This window comes from Heterodontus francisci, chromosome 7 (genome assembly GCF_036365525.1).
Source record: "Heterodontus francisci isolate sHetFra1 chromosome 7, sHetFra1.hap1, whole genome shotgun sequence".
In the NCBI taxonomy this organism is placed as follows: Eukaryota; Metazoa; Chordata; class Chondrichthyes; order Heterodontiformes; family Heterodontidae; genus Heterodontus; species Heterodontus francisci.
The window spans coordinates 15080744-15104365 of NC_090377.1; the positions used below are offsets into that span (position 1 = coordinate 15080744).

Genomic DNA, 23622 nt, shown 5'->3' on the forward strand with positions numbered 1-23622 from the left:
CTTGCCTTGTTAGTCCTCCCAAAATGCATCACCTCACACCTCTCAGGATTAAATTCCATTTGCCACTGCTCCGACCATCTTAACAGTCCATCTATATCGTCCTGTAATCTAAGGCTTTCTTCCTCACTATTTACAACACCATCAATTTTCACGTCATCAGCGAACTTACTGATCATACCTCCTACATTCTCGTCTAATATCTCATCCACCAGTCAATCATGTGATTGAGCCAATTTGACCCCTAAGGGACATCACCTCTTTGCCTTCTCTCCTTTCCCACCCCCACCCCTGCCTTGCCCTGCTAACTGGGACGACTGCCGTTATTTGACCCTGTAAGCATAAAACTTGTCAAGGTGACCTGTGGAGGCGCCGTGTATTTAGTTTGTAACTGCAGTATGTCGTTTGATACTATCTGGATGGGCTGAATGGCCTCCCCCTGTTCTGCTGTGGATCCTTTCCGATCTAGTTCATGAAAGATGATGGCATAAAAGGAGGTGTGTGTGTTTATTTTGGTCAGGAAAGCATGTTAGACCTGTTAGAGTTCTGATGAAGGGTCTGAAACATTACCTCTGCTTCTCTCTTCACAGATGCTGCCACACCTGCTGAGTATTTCCAGCATTTCTTGTTTGTATTTCAGATTTCCGGCATCTGCAGTATTTGCTTTTATGTTAGATCCGTACCTGCAATAACGTAGCAACCTCCAGATGGCAGAAGAGCTGTTTGCACCTTTGAAGTCTTCTTCTTGGGCCTCCTTGTCTCGAGAGACAATGGGTAAGCGCCTGGAGGTGGTCAGTGGTTTGTGAAGCAGCGCCTGGAGTGGCTATAAAGGCCAATTCTAGAGTGACAGACTCTACCCCAGGCGCTGCAGATAAAATTGGTTGTCGGGGCTGTTACACAGTTGGCTCTCCCCTTGCGCTTCTGTCTTTTTTCCTGCCAACTGCTAAGTCTCTTCGACTCGCCACACTTTAGCCCCAGCTTTATGGCTGCCTGCCAGCTCTGGCGATCGCTGGCAACTGACTCCCACGACTTGTGATCAATGTTACAGGACTTCATGTCGCGTTTGCAGACGTCTTTAAAGCGGAGACATGGACGGCCGGTGGGTCTGATACCAGTGGCGAGCTCGCTGCACAATGTGTCCTTGGGAATCCTGCCATCTTCCATGCGGCTCACCTTTGAAGTAAAATGACACAAACGCCTCACAGCAGACTGCATTACACCCAGTCCATCTACATAACATAAACAAAAGTTGCAGCAGAGCCTTAATTCAAATCTACAGAAACAAAACTGCATATTCAATGCCTTCTGGTTGCCATGGTAAATAAGCCCTCTGCGGGGATATAATCCATTACTTCTTTTGATAGATTTTGATAAATTTATTTTCTTTGGGTGTCAGCTATGCCTCAGTGGCTAGCAGTCTTGCCTCCCTCCAGAAACGTGAGCACTAAATCTAGGCTGACACTCCTAGTGCCAGTATCGAGGGAGTGCTGCACTGTCGGAGGTTCTGTCTTTTGGATGAGATGTTAAACGAAGAACCCCATCTGCCCTCTCAGGTGGATATGAAAGATGTCCTGGCGCTATTGCAAAGAACAACAGGGGTGTTCCCTCTTGTGCCCAGACCAATGTTTATCCTTCAAACATTAGGCCAGAAGTGGGGATGTTCGCTGATGATTGCACAATGTTCAGAACCATTCGCGACTCCTCAGATACTGAAGCAGTCCGTGTAGAAATGCAGCAAGACCTGGAAAATATCCAGGCTTGGGCTGATAAGTGGCAAGTAACATTCGCGCCACACAAGTGCCAGGCAATGACCATCTCCAACAAAAGCCAATCTAACCATCTCCCCTTGACATTCAATGGCATTTCCATCGCTGAATCCCCCACTATCAACATCCTAGGGGCTACCATTGACCAGAAACTGAATTGGAGTAGCCATATAAATACCATGGCTACAAGAGCAGGTCAGAGGCTAGGAATCCTGAGGCGAGTAACTCACCTCCTGACTCCCCAAAGCCTGTCCACTATCTACAAGGCACAAGTCAGGAGTGTGATGGAATACTCTCCACTTGCCTGGATGGCTGCAGCTCTAACAACACTCAAGAAGCTCGACACCATCCAGGACAAAGCAGCCCGCTTGATTGGCACCCCATCCACAAACATTCACTCCCTCCACTACTGATACACAGTGGCAGCAGTGTGTACCACCTACAAGATGCACTGCAGCAATGCACCAAGACTCCTTAGACAGCATCTTCCAAACCCACGACCTCTACCAACTAGAAGGACAAGGGCAGCAAATGCATGGGAACACCACCACCTGCAAGTTCCCCTCCAAGTCACACACCATCCTGACTTGGAACTATATCGCCGTTCCTTCACTGTCGTTGGGTCAAAATCCTGGAACACCCTTCCTAACAGCACTGTGGGTGTACCTACCTCACATGGACTGCAGCGGTTCAAGAAGGCAGCTCACCACCACCTTCTCAAGGGCAATTAGGGATGGGCAATAAATAGTGGCCTGGCCAGCGACGCCCACATCCCATGAATGAATAAAAAAACATTTAAAAATATTCTGCTTTTCTATTTTCCTTATGTTCACATTTCTCCATATTATATTCCATCTGCCATGTTCTTTCCCGCTCAATTAACCTGTCTAAACCCTTTTGCAGCCTCTTTGCTTCCTCCTCACAGCTTACTTTCCCACCTAACTTTGTATAATCAGAAAACTTGGATACATTACACTCAGTCTCCTCATCTAAGTCATTGATATAGATTGTAAATAGCTGAGGCCAATCTGAAGATGATGTGTTTACTCCTACTCTGTTTTCTGACTATTAACCATTCTCAATCCATGCTACCCCCAATCCCAGGAGCCTTAGTTTTGTTTAATAGCCTTCTGTGTGGCATCTGTTCAAATGCTTTTTTGAAAATCCGAATATGTGACATCTACTGCTTCCCCCTTATCTACCCTGTTACAACCTCAAGAAACTCTTAGCAGATTTGTCAAACATAATTTCCCTTTCATAAATCTATGTTGCCTATCATATGATTTTCGAAGTGCCCTGTTACCACGTCCTTAACATGAGATTCTAGCATTTTTCCAACAGCTGATGTCAGGCTAACTGGCCCATAGTTTCCTTTCTCCCTCCTTTCTTGAATAGCAAGATTACATTTGCTACTTTCCAAGCCCTGGGATCCATTCTATAACCTAGGGAATTCTGGAAGATCAAAGCCAATGCATCCACTATCTCTGTAGCAACCTCTTTAAAATCCTAGCAGCAGGATTTTTTCCTTTGGGGTCAAATGGGGGTCACAACCCTGCACTTTGTGTGGAACTGTTACCCAGCAGTGCTTTCCCCCAAATTGGCCAGAGGCCAAGTTCGTTGTTCAATTAAGGATGGCGGGTGGGCTCTCAAAGCTGGAAGGCCAACAGGAGGCCCTTCAGACTGAAGGAGATAAAGCCTGCAGTTCACATAAGAGAGAGAGAGAGAGAGAGGGCGGCTCCATTTTGAGGTGCCCTCTCTCTCTCTCTCTCTCTCACCAGAACTGCAGGCTTTATCTCCATTTTGCTATTATACGCGGCAGCTCACTTATGTGGCTGAGGTACACCGCCCGCCCCCGATGATGGGGAGGGCGTGGGTGATCCGTTCCCCGGCAACAGTGTCCGGCGCCACTGTGCGGGCGCTGGTTCCATTTTGAGACGCCCTCTCTCCAACTTCTTGAACTTTTAAATTTCCAAGTGTCTTCAGCAGCCGAGCCACCATTGTGGAGATGGAACCCCTCCCCAGGGCGGCCTGGGGCTGCAGCTATAGCCAAGCAGGCGGGCAGGGTCTCAGAGCCTGCCTGGAGCACTGGCCCCCAGGCTGCCTCCAGGCGTTCACCTCTCGGCAGCTGGCATCGGCCCTGAGGCCTTGTTGGGGGTGTGGGGGGTGCTGGGGGAGGAGGTCTTCAGGCTGACTGGAATATTCCGTGCCCACCCGCCTCCACATTTGCGCCTCCGCCCCCCCCCCCCCCCACCGCCCCCACACTTTCCCATCAGGGCCTAAAGATCCTGATATAGGGTACAGGCCATCAGGATCAGGGGGTTTGTTGACTTTATTTAATCCCATTAATTTCTCCAGTCCCGTTTATTTGCTAATACTAATTTCTTGAAGTTCCTCATTCTCGTTATACCCTTACTTCGCCACTATTACCAGAATGTTTTTTGTGACTTCTACTGTGAAGCCAGACACAAAATATTTGTTTAAAGTCTCTGCCATTTCTTTATTCCCCATGAAAACTTCCCCTGGGCTGAATTTTAGATTGGTGGCGAGCTTCGAAGATGGCGGCCAGCACACGCGGGCTTTTCACCGTGGAGCCACCGCAATATTATACGCGGCAGCTCATTTACATAGCCAGGGCAGACCGCCCGCCCCCAATGACGGGGAGGCGGCGGGTGATCCGTCCCCAGTAATGGCGTCCGGTGCCACTGCGCAGGCGCCATTTTTAAAGGGTTTCAAGATCTTCCATTGAATTTAAAGTTACAGGCAGTATAAATTTAATGTAAAAAATGTGATAAAAGATTCAAGCCCCTCTCCCCCTCCCCCCGCCATGACTAAACAATTTATTACTTAGACAGCACCTTCCAAACCCGCGACCTCCACCACCTAGAAGGACAAGGGCAGCAGATGCATGGAAACACCAGCACCTGCAAGTTCCCCTCCAAGCCACACACCATCCTGACTTGGAACTAAGCCGCCGTTCCTTCACTGTCGCTGGGGCAAAATCCATACCCAGATAGCATGACTGACAAAGGCAGGGCCAAAGACTGTACTATTCCAGTGAATCTAAATGGTAACTGGAAGTTGTGCTATGTTTTTTGATGGCGAGCCAGTGGCTGTGCGAAGACACAAAAGCGCTCTGTTGAAAGGTGTCATTTATCCTGCACTCGCACAACCATGACAACCAACTATTAGTTGAATTTCCTTTGGCACACACACACACAGACAGACACACAATTATTTAAAACAAAGAGGGCACTTTACCACAAGCAAGTATTGAGGCAGGCACAACACCATCATTAGTTAGAATGCAGCAATTAGATTGAAATAATTTCTCTTCCCCACTCCACAAAAATGCTTTACATCAATTATTCCATCAGTGCATGTTTTTTGGGCTATACTCTCAGCTTGGGATGATAGCATAGTGGTAATTTTACTGGACTAATAAGGCAGAAGCCTGGACTAATGCGCCGAGAGACATGGGTTCAAATCCCAGCACAGCAGCTGGTGGAAATTAAATTCAAGTAATTAGTAAATGTGGAATAAAATGCTAGTCTCATTAATAATGATCTTGAAACTACTGGGTTGTCATAAAAACCCACCTGGTTCCCTAATATCCTTCAGGTGAGGAAATCTGCCATCCTTACTCGGTCTGGCCTACATGTGACTCCAGACCCACAGCAATGTGGGCGGCACAGTGGCGCAGTGGTTAGCACCGCAGCCTCACAGCTCCAGGGACCCGGGTTCGATTCCGGGTACTGCCTGTGTGGAGTTTGCAAGTTCTCCCTGTGTCTGCGTGGGTTTTCTCCGGGTGCTCCAGTTTCCTCCCACAAGCCAAAAGACTTGCAGGTTGATAGGTAAATTAGCCATTATAAATTGTCACTAGTATAGGTAGGTGGTAGGGAAATATAGAGACAGGTGGGGATGTTTGGTAGGAATATGGGATTAGTGTAGGATTAGTATAAATGGGTGGTTGATGTTCGGCACAGACTCGGTGGGCTGAAGGGCCTGTTTCAGTGCTGTATCTCTAATCTAATCTAATCTAATGTGATTGACTCTTAACTGCCCTCTGACGTGGCCTAGCAAACCACTCAGTTGTAGCAAACTGCTACCAAAAAAAAGCACTCTGGGTGTACCTACACCACATGGACTGCAGTGGTTCAGGAAAGTAGCTCACCACCACCTTCTCAAGGGCAACTGGGGACGGGTAATAATTGTTGGCCTTGCCAGCAACACAGACATCCCAAGAACGAATCAAAAAAAATCTGATGTCATTGGCTCTGAAAGGCGCTAGAAGAATTTATTTTCTTGAGGTGGCAGTGGCTAGCACTCTTGTCTCCACGTCAAAAGGTTGTGCGTTCAGGCCTCACTCCTGAGACGCAAACTCGACATTTCCGTGCCGCCCCACCCCGGAGTGATCCTCCGGTGTATTCAAGCCCCTGTCCCCTCCACCCTCACCTCCAATCATAAGTGCGAGGAGCTCCTGGACTTCTCTGTCACTAAGATCAGCTGCCTCTGCTGCATCCCTCCCTTCCACCAGTTGACCATGCCAAACTTCCTCTCGTGCTCCCCCATTGCCCTCGCCCTGAACTCGCATCTTTCTCTAGTTTCTCTCCTCTCTCCCCTCATGCCCTCTCTGAGCTCATCTTGTCCACGAGACCCATGTCCTGCTCCCTCGATCCTATTCACATTAAACTGCTGATCACCCAACTTCCCCTCCTGGCCCCCATCTTAGCTGATATTGTTAACAGTTCTCTCCCTTCAGGTATTGCCCCTCTCCTTTAAATCTGCCATATCTTCCCCTCCTCAAAAAACAACCCTTAACCTTACCATCCCATCTCTGATCTCCCTTTCCTCTCCAAAGCCTCTGAATGTGTTGTTGCCTAACAAATCCGTTCCCATCTTTCCCGGAACTCCATGCATGAATCCCTTCAATCAGGTTTCCAACCCACCACAGTACCGAAACAGCTCTTATCAAAATCATAAATGACATCTTTTACACAGCAAATGGTTAGGATCCGGAATGCACTGCCTGAGAGTGTGGTGGAGGCAGATTCAATCGAGTCTTCAAAAGAGTATTGGATAATTAACTAAGCAGAAAAATTTGCAGGGCTACAGGGGAAAGGCAGGGGAGTGGCCCCCTTCTATGCCATAACCATTCTATAATCTTATGATTCTGTGTCCCACACGGGAATCCTCATCCCTTTAAAGACGGGGATCCCGCCTTGAAGAACTGCTGGCCAATCAGAGGGCTGGCAGTTTAGTATCAGCAGCACCACTGGGAGTGGTGGCCGCTGCCGGTACTACAGATGTCTTGGACCCAGGTCCAGCGCTGGTACCCCGGACTTCAGGTAAGTGAGGCGGGGTCGCTGAGGCCAGTCTGGAAGGCCCCGTCGAGGAGGTTGTGGGAGAGTGGGCACGGTCCAAGTGGGGGGCTGATCCATGGAGTAGGTTTTGCCAACAGGGGTCCTCCATGGACCACAGATTGTCCACAGAGGAGGGATGCACCCCCCCCCACCCCCCGCCACAAGCCCACAGGGAGTGCGCCTCAAGGAGGGATGCACCCCCCCCCACCGCCACAAGCCCACAGGGAGTGCGCCTCATTTTACAAGGCACCCTCCCCGCGTGGTGGAATCACCCCCTGTCCACTGGTTAGATCCCAGCGATGATGGGAAGTGGCCCTTAAGTAGCCATTAATAGGCCACTTAAGGGCCTCAATTAGCCCCTTGGGTGTCAATGCCAATTACAAATACTGTTACAATCACCCATGTGCAGTCTGTGCTTACCTGTCAGCAGAATACCTACTCTGCCTGGTTAGCCTGCAATTGAAAACAGTAGGCCAGGAAATCAGATAGCTCTGGCGTACTGGCTGCCTGGCATTGCATTATAATGTGTGTGACACAAGGTTTAGATCTCATGGGATTTAAGATACAGAGCCACCATGTTCTGACATGGGACTGGCTCACAGCGGCTGAATGGCCTCCTCCTGTTCCGACCAGACCGAGAGTCGAGAGTAAATACCGGTCATCGGTGGGCGAGTGAGCACAGTTATTTCTGCCCAGAGCACTTAAGACACCATGACCAGCAGCTTTGAAGCTGATGCTAATGCATATGGTTGTGCAGTGTTTCAGCCAATAGGAGAGACTCCTGAATTAAGTATGGATGTTGTAAGTGGCGAGGAATCTAGTAAGTCGACCAATTCAATTCAAACTCCTGAGCCCACCTCCCCTGCCCCACCCCATCAAAAGTTCTCATTGGTCACACAGAAATTAGCAGTCGTGAAGGAACGTTATGCAGATGGCATTATGTTGGGTGGGGAAGAGGGGGGAGAAGGTGATTTATTGAAAAGGTTCTCCCACTCAACTTACGTGACTTCAGCATAAACCCTGTGAGAAAGAAGTGCTATGAAAGGCAGGATGGGCTGAACAGCCTCCTGAGGTGGTGCGAGATTCGAGGAAAGTTACGGAGGGAGGGAAATGAGCGGAGGAATCTCTCACGGGAATGCATCACACCCCTCCACTCCCCTCCCTTGACGTGTTTTTTCGCCAATTTTGGCTGAAGGTGATTCCTCGTCTCCGGAAAAGGACAGTCAGGTAGTGGTAAAGGGATGGGGGGTGCGGTCAGGAGGATGGTCACTCGGTCACTTCCTGTCGATGAACTGCAAGTTGATGGGGGCTGCAGGGCAAAGCAGCGTTCTGGTTTTCGCCGTCACCACTTTTCCGGAAGGATCTGGCCTGACTTCAAAGTGTTTGATTAGCTGAAACGGAAAAAAAGAAAGGAGGTCAGGAACAAGAACCAAAGTCAGGTGCTGAAGAAACTTCGTTCACTCTCCCAATTAAAAAGAGAAATATTTTATTCCATTATCCACACACTACTCCCTCAAAGCCACAGTGTCACAGTTCTTGTCCCTCTGTATTATCCTCCTCCCCCATTTTTCTACATGGTGGAACACAATTCTTCAACTCTGAGACAGCTAATCTTCCCATATCTACAAAATCCAGGCTGACACTGTCACTGCAGTACCGAGAGAATGCTGCAAGGTCAGCGGTGCCGTCTTTCGGATGAGATGTTAAGCCGAGGCCTCATTTGCCTTCTCAGGTGGATGTAAAAGGTCCCAGAACACGAATGAAAGCAGAGCAGGGGAGTCTCCCCGTGTCTTGTCATTATATATTACTCAATCAACGTCACAAAAACAGATACTGCTGTTTGTGGGATCTTGCTGTGCGCAAATTGGCTGCTGCATTTCCCACATTACGACAGTGCCTACACTTCAAAAAGTATTTCATTGGCTGTAAAGTGGTTTTTGGACATCCTGAGGTCGAGGAAGGCACTATATAAATGCAAGTCTTCCTTTTATTTTATGCTCTTCCCCTCTTCATCTTATTCTACCACCATTAGTTTATAAAACTCTCAAACTACCAGGGTGGGTTTGAACTCATTCTGGATTTTCTGTCCTAACCTTTTCAGCTACTTTGATGCTTCTGGGAAAGTTGCGGGCTCAATCCCCAGTATGTGAGGAGTTAGCGATCTCAGCCAGGGAGCTAGTAGGGTGATTGGATGTAATTGCCACAGTCTCTGGATTAGGGAAGGAGGGGCTGCTATCCAACCACCTCACGATGGGAGTGTGTGTGTGTGTGTGTGTGTGCGTGTGTGTGTATGTGAGAGTGTGTCTGTTAGTGTCAGTGCGTCAGTGTTAGTGTCAGTGTGGCAACATACGAATTAGAAACAGGAGTAGGACATTCGGCTCCTCGAGCCTGCTCCGCCATTTGTTAAGATCATGGCTGATCTGAATGTATCCTCAACTCCACTTTCCTGTCTGTCCCCCGTAACACTTGACTCCCTTGTCTATCAAGAATCTATCTAACTCAAAAATGTTCAGTGACCCTGCCCCCACTGCTCTCTGGGCAAGAGAATTCCACAGCCTAACGACCCTCAGAGAAAAAAAATTCTCCTCATCTCCATCTTAAATGGTAGACACCTTATTTTTAAACTGTGTCCCCTGGTTTGAGTCTCTCTCATAGGGGAAATATCCTCTCAGCATCCACTCTGTCAAGTCCCCTCAATATCTTAAACATTTCAATAAGATCACCTCTCATTCTTCTAAACTCCAATGGATACAGACTAACCTGTCAAACCTTTCCTCCTAAGATAACCCCTTCATCCCAGGAATCAGTTGAATGAACCTTCTCTGAACTGTGTCTAATGTAATTATATCCTTTCTTAAGTAAGGAGACCAAAACTGTACACAGTACTCCAGATGTGGTATCACCAACACCCTGTACAACTGTAGCAAAACCTTTTTATATTCCATTTCTCTCGCAATAAACGACAACATTCTATTTGCCTTCCTAATGACTTGCTGTACCTGCATACTAACTTTTTGTAATTCATGTACCAGGACACCCAGATACCTCTGTATCTCAGAGTTCTGCAATCTCTCTCCATTTAAATAATATACAGCTTTTCTATTCTTCCTACCAAAGTGGACAAGTTCACATTTTTACGCATTATATTCCGTCTACCAAATTTTTGCCCACTCAATTAACCTATCTAAGTCCCTTTGCAGAACCCTTAGGTCCTCTTCACAACTTACTCTCCTACCTATCTTTGTATCATCAGCAAATTTAGCTACCATACAGCTCCCTTCATTCAAATCATTTATATAGACTGTAAATAGTTGAAGCCCCAGCACTGATTCCTGTGGCACACCAATAGTTACAGCTTGCCAAGCAGAAAATAACCCATTTATCCCTACTCTCTGCTTCCTGTTAGCTAACCAATTCTCTGCCATGCTAATATGTTACCCCCTACTCCATGAGCTCTTATTTTGTGTAGTAACTTTATCAAATGCCTTTTGGAAATCCAAGTACACCACATCTACAGGTTCCCCTTTATCCACGTTGCTTGTTACTTCCTCAAAGGACTTTAATAAATTAGTCAAACATGATTTCCCTTTCACAAAACCATGCTGACTCAGCCTTATTGCATTAAGACTTTCTAAGTGTCCCGCTGATAACCTCCTTAATAATAGATTCTAGCATTTTCCCTATGACAGAAGTTAGGCTAACTGGCCTGTAGCTTCCTGCTTTCTGTCTCCCTCCTTTCTTGAATAAAGGAGTTACATTCACTACTTTTCCATCTGATGGGACCTTTCCAGAATCTAGGGAATTTTGGAAAACCACAACCATCTACTATCCCAGCAGCTACTTATTTTAAGACCCTAGGATAAAGTCTATTAGGTTCTGGGCACTTATCAGCCTTTAGTTCTAACGGTTTTCTCAGTACCCTTTCCTTGATGATTGTAATTGTTTTAAGTTCATCCTTCCCTTTCACCTCTTGATTACAAGTATTTCTGGGATGTTATTTGTGTCCTCTACAGTGAAGACAGACACAAAATATCTGTTCAATGCTTCCGCCATTTCCTTATTTCCCATTATTAATTTCCCAGACTCTCTCCCTAGAGGACCCATGTTTACTTTTGTTATTTTGCCCTTTTGAATACCTGTAGAAACTCTTATCTGTTTTTATATTTCTAAATAGCTTTCTCTCATACTTTAATTTCTCCCTCCTTTTATTTAGTCATGCTTTGCTGGCTTTTAAATTCTGTCCAATCTCATGACCTACCACTAATCTTTGCAGAATTGTACGCTCTTTCTTTCAATTTGATACTTTAACTACCTTAGCCACGGATGGTACATCCGTCTCCTCAAGTCTTTCTTTCTCACTGGAACATATGTTTGCTGAGCCTTATGAAATATATCCTCTAATGTCTGCCAGTGCACTTCTACTGACCTACCCCTTAACCTAATTTCCCAGTTCACTTTAGCCAGCTCAGTCTTCATACCCTTGTAATTGCCTTTATTTAAATTTAAAACACTAGTCTTAGACCCAATGTTCTATCCTTCAAACTGAATGCAAAATTCAATTATGTTATGATCACTGCTACCTAGAGGCTCCTTTATTATGAGATCACTAATTAATTCTGCCTCATTGCACACTAGTCTAGAATAACCTGCTCTCTGGTTGACTCTAGACGTGCTGCTCTAAGAAATTGTCCCGAAAACACTCTATAAACTCATCTTCCAGGATACTTTTGCTGATCTGATTTGTCCAATCCATGTTTAGATTAAAATCACCTATGATTATTGCCGTACCTTTCTTACAACCCCCCCATTATTTCTTCCTGTGTACCCTGTCCTACAGTGTAGTTACTGTTAGGTGACCTATAAACTACTCCAACAAGTGACTTCTTACCTTTACTATTTCTTATCTCTACCCAAACCGATTCTATATCTTGATCTTTAGAACTAAGGTCACCTCTCTCTATTGTACTAATGTCATCCTTCTGTGTCGTTGTTAGTATCAGTGTGTGTGTCTGTGTCTGAGTGTGAGAGAGGGAGAGAGAGAGAGACTATGGGCCTCCTCAGGATGTGAGTGGAGGCGGGGGGGCCCGTCGTCTTCCCGATGCCTTCCAATTTAGTCCGGGGCAGGGAAGGCTGAGGACAACCTTCCTGCCCCAGGCCAATTGAGGCCCTGAAGTGGCCAATTAAGGGTCACTTAAGGGCCTCTTCCTACCTCCGCCTCAATTTAATGGAAGGTGGCGGGGCCTGCCGCCTGGGGACACACCACCAGGTTGGCCAGCAGTTCTTGGTGGGAGGAGCTCGTCCCTTAAAGGGACGGCATCCTTACACTGCTCAGTTAATTGCCTGCCTGCCTTGGAATTTCAACGAGGGTCTGACAGAGGGCCAAGATGGGGTCCTCCCCCAACCTTCCAAGCCCCTGCCAGGACCCCCAACTTCAGAACAATATCTGTGTGTGTGTGAGTGTATGTATGTTTATGTACATGTGTAAGATCCTGAACGTTCTTGACCAGGTGGATGTGGGGGAGTCCAGAACCAGGGGGCACTGTTTTAAAATTAGGAGTCGCTCTTTTAGGAAAGAGATGAGGAGAAATTTTTTTCTCTCAGAAGGTTGTGTGACTTTTGAACTCTGCCTCAGAAGATAGTGGAGGCGGGGTCATTGAATATTTTTGAGGCTGAGGTAGATAGATTCTGTATAAGCAAGGGAATCCAGGGGTATCGGGGGAGATGGGAGTGTGGAATTCGAGACACAAACAGATCAGCCATAATCTTATTGAATGACGGAGCAGGCTAGAGGGGCCAAATGGCCTACTTCTGCTCCTAATTCGTATGTTCATATAAAAGCAAAATACTGCAGATGCTGGAAATCTGAAATAAAAACAAGAAATGTTGGAAATACTCAGCAGGGGGTCTGCCAGCATCTGTGGAGAGAGAAGCAGAGTTAACGTCTCAGGTCAGGGCTGATGAAGGGTCACTGATCTGAAACGTTAACTCTGCTTCTCTCTCCACAGATGCTGCCAGACCTGCTGAGTATTTCCAGCATTTCTTGTTTTTATTTCGTATGTCCATATGTCTGTCTGTCTGTGACAGTGTGATGGTGTCTGTGTGAGACTATGCATGTGTGTCTGCATATTTATGTCTGCGTGTTTCTGTCTGTGTGTCTGTGCTCACCGGTTAAGGATAGGATCGGGGCTTGGTTATGATGGTCTCTGTGGTTAATCAGTCCATCAACATGAGAGGGGGAGGGAAAAAAACAATCTCCTGGAGGAAATGTGGCCCTTGGGAAATGCACCCAAGTTAGAACCCGAAGAAACCTTCAGAAGGAGCAGGAGAAAAATTGTGGCTGGTTTTGCTCATCCTACATAGGAACAAGAGGAGGCCATTCAGCCCCTCAAACTGGCTCTGCCATTCAGTTAGATCATGGCTGATCTGTATCTTAATCCCAACGACCCACCTTGAATTCAAAACCCATAATACCCTTGCCGAACAAAATCAGTCAAACTCAGTTTTGTAGTTTTCAATTGACCACCCAGTCTCAACAGCTTTATGGGGGAGAGAGCTCCAGATTTCCACTACCCTGTCTCTGAAGAAGTGCTTCCTAACATCACCCCTGAATGGCCTGGCTTAATTTTAAGATTAACCCCCTTGTTCTGGACTTGCCTAATCAGAGGAAATAGTTTCCCTCTATCTACCTGTCAACTCTTTCAAACACCTCAATTAGATTACCCCTTAATCTTCTCACTCAAGCCTAGTCTCTGCAACCTGCCCTCCTAATTTAACCCCTTAGGCCCTAGTATCATTGTGGTGATGGGCTGGATGTACTTTTTTTGCTTGCTCACCATCCTGTGGATTACCACTGACCAGAAACTGAACTGGACCAGCCACATAAATAGTGTGGCTACAAGAACAGGTCAGAGGCTAGGAATTCTGTTGTGAGTAAGTTACCTTCTGTCCCTGCAAAGCCTGTCCACCATCTACAAGGCGCAAGTCAGGAGTGTGATGGAATACTCTCCACTTGCCTGGATTGGTGCAGCTCCAACAACACTCGAAGCTCATCACCATCCAGGACAAAGCAGCTCGCTTGATTGGCATCCCATCCACCACCTTCAACATTCACTCCGCCCACCACTGACGCACAGTGGCAGCAGTGTGTACCATCTACAAGATGCACTGCAGCAACACACCAAGGCTCCTTAGACAGCACCTTCCAAACCCACGACCTCTACCACCTGGATGGACAAGGGCAGCAGATGCATGGGAAAACCACCACCTGCAAGTTCCCCTCTAAGCCACACACCATCCTGACTTGGAACTATATTGCCGTTCCTTCACTGTGGCTGGGTCAAAATCCTGGAACTCCCTTCCTAACAGCACTGTGGGTGTACTTACACCATAGACTGCAGCGGTTCAAGAAGGCAGCTCACCATCACCTTCTCAAGGGCAATTAGGGATGGGCAATAAATGCTGGACTAGCCTGTGACACCCACATCCCATGAATGAATTTTTAAAAAACTTACCCGCGAGATCACACTGTACATTTCCAACTCCGCTACCCGCTTCCCCAGGCAGGTGCGGGTGCCGAACCCGAATGGGATGGAAGCAAACGGGTGGTGCTTCTTCTCCCCTCCCTCGCCGCGGAGCCAGCGGTGCGGCTGGAAGCTTCTTGGCTGAGTGAACTCGCTGTCCTCCTGAGACACAGCATAGTGGCACAGGTGGAAGAGGGTCTGGAGTGGAGGGAGTGAGAATTAGTGCATCTTACATGAAGCAGAGAGAGAGAAACTAAAGTTTTAGGTTTGACATCGCCATGTGTTCACTGCAATATTTTAAAGGTTTTATATTTCCAGAGCCCCAGGACATCCAAAGCACTTTCCAGGCAAAGATGTATTTTTGAAGTGTAGTCACTGTTGTAATGTAGGAAACATGGCAACTAAACTGTGCACAGCAAGCTCCCAGAAACAGCAATGGTCTGATAATCTGTTTTCAAATGATGTTGGTCTAGGTTAGGACATGGGCAGAGCATTCCCCTGCTCCTCTTCAAAATAGTGGCCAAGGGGTCTTTTACACCCACCCACAGTTCAACGTCTCATCCAAAAAGACATTATCTCCAACAATGTATCACCTCCGACAGTGCAGCACTCCCTCAGTACAGCACTGGGAGCGTCAACCTGGATTATGTGTATAAGTCTCTGGAGTGGGACTTGAACCTACAACCTTCATAAGCTGTGAAGCACTTTGGGATGTCCTGAGGTCATGAAAGATGCTATATAAATTCAAGTCCTTTCCTTTTCAGTGACGATAGCAATAAGATTTTTGGAAGGGGATGGTTATGAATTGGGCTCCTGTTTTAGCAAACTACACAAACCGAGGTTATGACGTTACATTCAGGTACAAGTGTGTATGTTTCCTGCTGACATTTTTTTTATATTTAGATTTAGAGATACAGCACTGAAACAGGCCCTTCGGCCCACCGAGTCTGTGCCGACCATTAACCACCCATTTATACTAATCCTACACTAATCCCATATTCCTACCACATCCTCACCTGTCCCTATATTTCCCTACCACCTACCTATACTAGGGGCAATTTATAATGGCCAATTTAACTATCAACCTGCAAGTCTTTTGACTGTGGGAGGAAACCAGAGCACCCGGAGGAAACCCACGCAGACACAGGGAGAACTTGCAAACTCCACACAGGCAGTACCCAGAATTGAACCCGGGTCGCTGGAGCTGTGAGGCTGCGATGCTAACCACTGCGCCACTGTGCCGCCCTCGGCAGATGCAGCTAAGAGCTTGTCCCCCCCCCCCATTATGAAAATAACATCCATGACAGCCAATCACTTTTTTCATTATAACATGGTGCACATGTCAGTCAATCTCCCATAGTTACAGATTAAATGGAAATCAGGGCATGAAATGGGGAATAATTAAGGCAACTTGCACTTTTAATTAGGATTGTGATGTGGCTTAAAAGACAATAGTCTAATTTAATTAATTTCTTACAGTTTGAAAAATGAGGTTTATTCTAGAAGTGTTAAAGCACTTGTCAGTATTGTGCCTGTGATTCACTGCCATCATTTTTCTTTACAATGTTTTATACTCCAGAACTGTAATCATTTTGCAGAGAGGGGAAGAGTTCCTTTCTACTGACATAATGATTGGACCATTAAGAAGGAAAGACATTCTTCACCCATTGGAGAAGGAAGATTTTCTTCGAAGATGTCTGCCTCGGCACCAGGTGATGAAAAGACATCAGTTACTAAACAGATTGCTCAATAAGGGAGGAACTGAAAACTGTCACTAGGTGCAGTTAGTTCCAATGCCAAGAAGTGGGAGACCCCTAGTCTGTGTACAGATATCTCCCTGAGAGAAGGACTGAGAGTTGCCAGTCTTTGTATAGATATCTCCCTCAGGGAGGGACTGAGAGAGGGACTGAGAGATTACAGTCTGTGTACAGATATCTTCCTGAGAGAGGGACTGAGAGATTACAGTCTGTGTACAGATATCTTCCTGAGAGAGGGACTGAGAGATTACAGTCTGTGTACAGATATCTTCCTGAGAGAGGGACTGAGAGATTACAGGCTGTGTACAGATGTCTCCCTGCGGGAGGGACTGAGAGATTACAGTCTGTGTACAGATATCTCCCTGAGAGAGGGACAGAGAGATTACAGTCTGTGTACAGATATCTCCCTGCGGGAGGGACTGAGAGATTACAGTCTGTGTACAGATATCTCCCTGAGGGAGGGACTGAGAGATTACAGGCTGTGTACAGATAGCTCCCTGAGAGTGGGACTGAGAGATTACAGTCTGTGTACAGATATCTCCCTGACAGAGGGACTGAGACCCCTCAGCCTTTGTACAGATATCTGCCTGAGGGAGGGACTGAGAGATTACAGTCTGTGTACAGAAAGCTCCCTGCGGGAGGGACTGAGACCCCTCAGCCTTTGTACAGATATCTCCCTGAGGGAGGGACAGAGAGATTACAGTCTGTGTCCAGATATCTCCCTGTGGGAGGGACTGAGAGATTACAATCTGTGTACAGATATCTCCCTGAGGGAGGGACTGAGAGATTACTGTCTGTGTACAGATATCTCCCTGAGGGAGGGACTGAGAGATTACAGTCTGTGAACAGATATCTCCCTGCGGGAGGGACTGAGAGATTACAGTCTGTGTACAGATATCTCCCTGCGGGAGGGACTGAGAGATTACAGTCTGTGTACAGATATCTCCCTGCGGGAGGGACTGAGAGATTACAGTCTGTGTACAGATCTCTCCCTGAGAGAGGGATTGAGAGTCGCCAGTCTTTGTACAGATATCTCCCTGAGGGAGGGACTGAGAGATTACAGTCTGTGTACAGATATGTCCCTGAGAGAGGGATTGAGAGTCGCCAGTCTTTGTACAGATATCTCCCTGAGGGAGGGACAGAGAGATTACAGTCTGTGTACAGATATCTCCCTGCGGGAGGGACTGGGAGATTACAGTCTGTGTACAGATATCTCCCTGAGGGAGGGACAGAGAGATTACAGTCTGTGTACAGATATCTCCCTGCGGGAGGGACTGAGAGATTACAGTCTGTGTACAGATATGTCCCTGAGGGAGGGACTGAGACCCCTTTTCTTTGTACAGGTATCTCCCTGTGGGAGGGACTGAGACCCCTTTTCTTTGTACAGGTATCTTCCTGAGAGAGGGACTGAGAGATTACTGTCTGAATACAGATATCTCCCTGAGGGAGGGACTGAGAGATTACAGTCTGTGTACAGATATGTCCCTGAGGGAGGGACTGAGACCCCTTTTCTTTGTACAGGTATCTCCCTGACAGAGGGACTGAGACCCCTCAGCCTTTGTACAGATATCTCCCTGAGGGAGGGACAGAGAGATTACAGTCTGTGTACAGATATCTGCCTGAGAGAGGGACTGACAGATTACGGTCTTTGCACAGACAGCTCCCTGAGAGAGGGTCTGAGATCGCCCCCCCCGCCCCCCCCCCCCCCCCAGGCAGTGCGATTGCCTGAGTACCTAAAACCTGGTGCCTGAGTAATGCAGGACCCTTTGAGATAGAATTGGAAATAATGCAGGTGGACTGGTGGGGAGGATGTGAACTCAAAGATTAAGGGTAGACTTTCTACTAAGGCATTTTCTTGTAGCTTCTTAACCAATACTAACGTTTTTAGGGAAGTAATATCCTCCAGCCACCACTTCCTTCTCCACTATGACCCGAGCATTGCCAGGTACAACAGGATACAGCCTACAAGAGAGGAAAGGGTTCATTACCGTTCGAGTCAACACATGCACACATTTCATTTTGAGAATAGGTTAAGAGGGGGTGAATAATGCGAAAAGAACTGGTGAAACTTGGGCCCTGGGAAGAAGTATCTGACAGTTGATCTTATAGAGATATATAAAAGACTGTTAAGGGTATGGAAAAAGTAAATGAAATTCGGGAGTGGAACTAAAGGGCACAGCTTCATACAGGCAAAGTGTAATTTTAAAACAAATAATCAGGAAATTATTCACACAAAAGGGGGCAGATTTGACTTTCTGGGTGATATCATTTCCGATGCCCATTATAAATCCGTCCTGCTTTTTACCTTCAATGACTTCAACAGAGTAATGTACAACAGGCATTGGATTCAATATCACTTGGTTTACACTTACTGCCATAAAGTCAAAATAACCCCAGGAGGTGAGACCAATACATAGAATATACCTCTAGAAAGGGTTGTGGCAGTTAAAAGCCTGAAATATTTTAGGTAACAATTGGGTGCTACAGCAGGGAGGGGATGTTGGAATATCTCTGGAGGGATGGATGAATTAAGATGGGCTGAATGGTCTTCCTCATCCCTATTTTAATCTTCTGCATCCAAGGCTGGGCAAGAGGAGTTGGTCACAAACGGCACCAAACTAAGTTCTTCCCCCTGCATTGTCACTGTCTTCAAATCAAAACTGAACCACTCTCTCTCCTACCTTTAACTTGGACTTTCCCAGGACCTCAAAACTCTTGGTTCCTTCTGACTTTTCTGCTTCTTCCTAAAATGTGCAGGATTCTAAAACACCAAGATTGTTTTCCCCTTAATACTGGTTTATGATTTATCACAGTGTGTCTTCGCTTTAGCTCTATTTAAACTTTGTGGTGGCCTATGGGCAATGGCACAGTGGGTATGTTTGGTAAAATAGTTTTTATGTTATTGGACTAGTAATCTAGGGATATGAGTTCAAATCCCACCACCAGCAGTTGGGAAATTTAAATTCAGATAAATAAATCTGGAATAAAAATCTAGTATTACTAATGATGACTAGGAAACTACTGGATTGTTTTAAAAACCCAACTAGTTCACTAATGTCCTTCAGGGAGGGAAATTTACTGTTCTTACCAGGTCTGGTCTATATGTGACTTCAAACCCCAGCAATGTGACTGCCCTCTGAAATGGCCCAGCAAGATACTTTGGTTGGGCAATAAATGCTGGCCTTGCCAGTGATGCCCACATCCTGTGAATGAATAAACTTTAAAAAAAGTTCTCCCTCATATGCTTGTCTTGTTTTCTAGCCTCCCCTTACATGCATCTATACTATTTGCTTCAACCATTCCCTATAGTAGTGAGTTCCACATTCTCATCACTCTCTGAATTCTTCTGAATTCCCTGTGGGATTTCTTGGTGACTATCTTATATTGATGTCCTTTTAGTTTTGCTCTTCACCACAACTTTTCGAAGAGATGACGAAAGTAATGGAGAGGGGAATGTTACTTTATTTATATGGACTTCCAGAAGGCATTTGATAAAGTCTGCCATTAGAGACTGTTAGCTAAAGTTGAAGCCATGGAATTGAAGGCAAATTATTGACCTGGTTAGGAAATTGGATGAGCGGCAGGCGACAGAGAGTAGGGATAATGGACAGGTACTCTAGTTGGCAGGATATGACCATGACTAGTGGTGTCCTGCAAGCATCTGTGTTGGGGTCTCAACTGTATTCATTAATGACTTAGATGATGGGATAGAAAGCCACATATCCAAATTTGCAGATGACACAAAGACAGCTGGCATTGTAAGCAGTGCAAATGGAAGCATAAAACTGCAAAGCGATATTGATAGATTAAGTGAATGGGCAAAACTGTGGCAAATGGAATTCAATGTAGACATATGTGAGGTCATCCACTTTGGACATAAAAAGGACAAAACAGGGTACTTTCTAAATGGTGAAAAGCTGGAAACAGTTGAGGTCCAGGTAAATAGATCATTAAAATGTCATGAACAGGTGCAAAAATCTTCAAAACGACTAATGGAACGCTGGCCTTTATATCTAGAAGTCTAGAATACAAGGGGGTAGAAGTCATACTTCAGATGTACAGAGCCCTGGTTAGCCCACAGATGGAGTACAGTGAACAGTTCTGGCACCACACCTTAGGAAGAATATATTGGTGGGAGTGCAGTGTAGATTTATTAGCATTTAACCCATCAAGGGTTAAATTACGAGAAGAGGTTACTAAACTAGGGTTGGAATTTAGAAGATGAAGGAGTGATTTGATCCAAGTTTGCAATATATTAACAGGAACTGATGGGGTAGATAGAGAGAAACTATTTCTGCTTGTTGGGGAGTCTAGCACCAGGGGACATAGTCTAAAAATTGGAGCCAGATCTTTCAGGAGTGAAATTAGGAAACACGTCTACAGGTAAAGGGTGATAGAAGTTTGGAACTCAATTCTGCAAATGGTAATTGATGCTGGATCAATTGTTAATTTTAGATGAGATTAATAGATTTTTGTTATCCAGCAGTATTAAGGGATAAGGGGCAAAGGTGGGTACATGGAATTACGTCACAGATCAGCCATTACCTCACTGAATGGCGGAACAGGCTCAAGGGGCTGAATGGTCTCCTGTTCCTATGTTTATTTTATGTTCCTAATAAGAGAGAAATCCTGGCAAACTGGGTTTGACTCCCCTCTCCACCCCCTCCCAACGCAGGAATTTTGGGGTCAATAACTCCAGAGAAGAGGGAAAAGACAACAAGAGGAAAATAGCTGGAAAAAGAGGGTGTAAACCCATGCTCTACCGAAGAGTCTCCTTGGCGACTGCTTTTAACAGAGGCATGCTGGCAAAATCCTTCGCTGTTGGGATTTGGTCTCCAGGGCAAACACTGTTCACTTCTTCATAGAGCTGCTGCTGAATGGATGGCTCCTTAGCTAAATTGTACAGGATCCAAGAGGTCGTGTTGGAGGTCTGAAAGAGAGGAGCAATTTCCTTCGCTGTCTACCAGCATAGTTAGAGGGACATCCTGTGCTATACACAATAGACTAGAGCTGAACCTTATGCTATCTACAGGGAACAGAGGGGAATCCTCTGTTATATACCTGTAGGGGGAGTCCTGTACTATAATCAGTCGAGGAGAATACTATGTCATATTTAGCAATATCAGAGAATCCTGGAGTCATAGAGTCATTATGGCACAGGAGGCGGCCATTTGGCCCATCGGGTCCATGCTGGCTCTCTGTAGAGCAAGCGAATCAGTTCCATTCTTCCGCTCAGTCCCTGTAGCCCTGCAAGCTTATTTCTCTCAAATGCCCATCCAATTTCCTTTAGAAATCATTCATCGTCTCTGCTTCCACCACCCTCATAGGTAGCAGGTTCCAGGTCATTACCACTCACTGCGTAAAAACCTTCTTCCTCATAACCCCCTGCATCGCTTGCCCAAAACCTTTAATCTGTGTCCCCTAGACTTTGTACCATCAGCTAATGGGAGCAGCTTTTCTTTGTCTACCTTATCTAAACCGGTCATAATCTTGTAAACCTCTATCCCAATTTTGTTAACCAATCTTTTATGTGGTACTTCTGTCAAACGCTTTCTTAAAATGCATTTACACATCATCCACTGCATTCTCATGATCAACTTTCTCTGCTACTTCACCAAAAAATTCTATTAGATTACTCAAGCACAATCAGCCTTTTACAAAAGCAAAATACTGTGGGTGCTGGAAATCTGACATAAAAACAGAAAATGCAGGAAATACTCAGCAGGTCTGGCAGCATCTGTGAAGATTGAAAAAGAGTTAACATTTCAGGTCTGCTCTGAGGATTGTCACAGACCTGAAACATTAACTCTGTTTCCACCTCCACAGATGCTGCCAGATCTGCTGAGAATTTCCAGCATTTTCTGTTTTTATTACTGCCTTTTACAAATCCTTGCTGGCACTCCTTAATTAACTCTACACTTCTCCATGCCTGTTGATATTTTCCCCGATTATTTGCTTCTTAAGCCTTACCCACCACTGATGTTAAACTAACTGGCCTGTAGTTTCTAGGACTGTCCTTGCACCCTTTCTTGAATAAGAGTATCACAATTGCCACTCTCCAATCCTCTGGCACCTTCTCTGTATCCAGGGAAGACTAGAAGATCATTGCAAGCCCTTGCACCACCACTTCCTTTAGACCTGGGATGCAAGCCATCCGGACCAGGAGACACCCATTCTAAGGATAGCTAGCATTTCCAGTACATCCTTCTTATCAATTTCTACCCCATCTATAACTCTACTATCTCCACTTCTACCCATATTTTGTCAGCATCTTCTTCCTTTGTAAACATCAAAACAAAGTAGTGTAGCCTTGCCCTGCCCCTCTAAGCATTTCTTACCTTCTTTATCCCTAATAGGACCCACTCCACCTCTTACTACCCACTTACTATGTACATGCCAGTAAAAGATTTTTGGGTTCCCTTTTATGTTACCTGTCGTTCTAGTCTTTCTTTGCCAGTCTTATTTTCCTCTTCACTTCCCCTCTCAATTTATTGTATTTGGCCAGGTTCTTGCTTGAGGAATTCAAATGACATGCGTCATACACCCTCTTTTTTTGTTTCATTATATTCTCTAAGTCCCTTGTCATCCAAGGAGCCCTGGCTTTGGTTCCCCTACCTTTCACCTTTTTGTAATGTACGTAGCCTGTACCTAAAACATCTCCTCATTAAAGAACACCCATTGTTCCGTTATAGTTTTTCCTGTCTTTGATTCCATTTTATCCCGGCAAGATCCCGACTCATCTCATTGAAGTCAGCCCTCTTCCAATTTAGAAGTTTTCCTTTAGATTGTTCCTTGCTCTTCACCATTACTAGTCCAAACCTTATGATACAATAATCACTCTTACCCAAGTGCTCCCCCACAGATACTTGGTCCTCTTGGCTCACCTCATTCCCCAGCACCAGATTCAGCAATGCCTCCTTCCTAGTTGAACCAAGGACATCCTGACCATGGAAGTTCTCCTGAACACATTTCAGAAATTCCTCCCCCTCCTTTCCACTTACTCCAACGTTATCCCAATCAATACTTGGGTAATTAAAGTCCTCCCAATATCACCACTCTAAAGGAATAAAAACAGAAAATGCTGGAAATACTCAGCAGGTCTGGCAGCATCTGTGGAGGCAGAAGCAGAGTTGACGTTTCAGGTCGATGATCCTTCATCAGAACTCACCGCTCTATAGTACCTGCACATCTCTGTGATTTCCCTGCAGATTTGCTCCTCTAT

At 45.9% G+C, this 23622-nt stretch overlaps 1 protein-coding gene across 2 annotated transcripts in view; it reads right to left on the bottom strand.

Annotated features, from left to right (window-relative positions):
• Positions 1–4994: 4994 nt before the first annotated feature.
• cyp27a3 (cytochrome P450 family 27 subfamily A member 3) overlaps positions 4995–23622 on the bottom strand; it is a 69360-nt gene continuing 50732 nt past the window's right edge. For both annotated transcript variants that reach the window (XM_068034827.1, XM_068034826.1), the window contains 4 exons: positions 21164–21330; positions 18281–18362; positions 14635–14841; positions 4995–8514 (listed from right to left, as the gene is read on the bottom strand). In XM_068034827.1, coding sequence (XP_067890928.1) covers positions 8398–8514; positions 14635–14841; positions 18281–18362; positions 21164–21330 — 573 coding nt within the window. In that variant the 3' untranslated portion in view covers positions 4995–8397. The remainder of the gene's footprint in view (positions 8515–14634; positions 14842–18280; positions 18363–21163; positions 21331–23622) is intronic.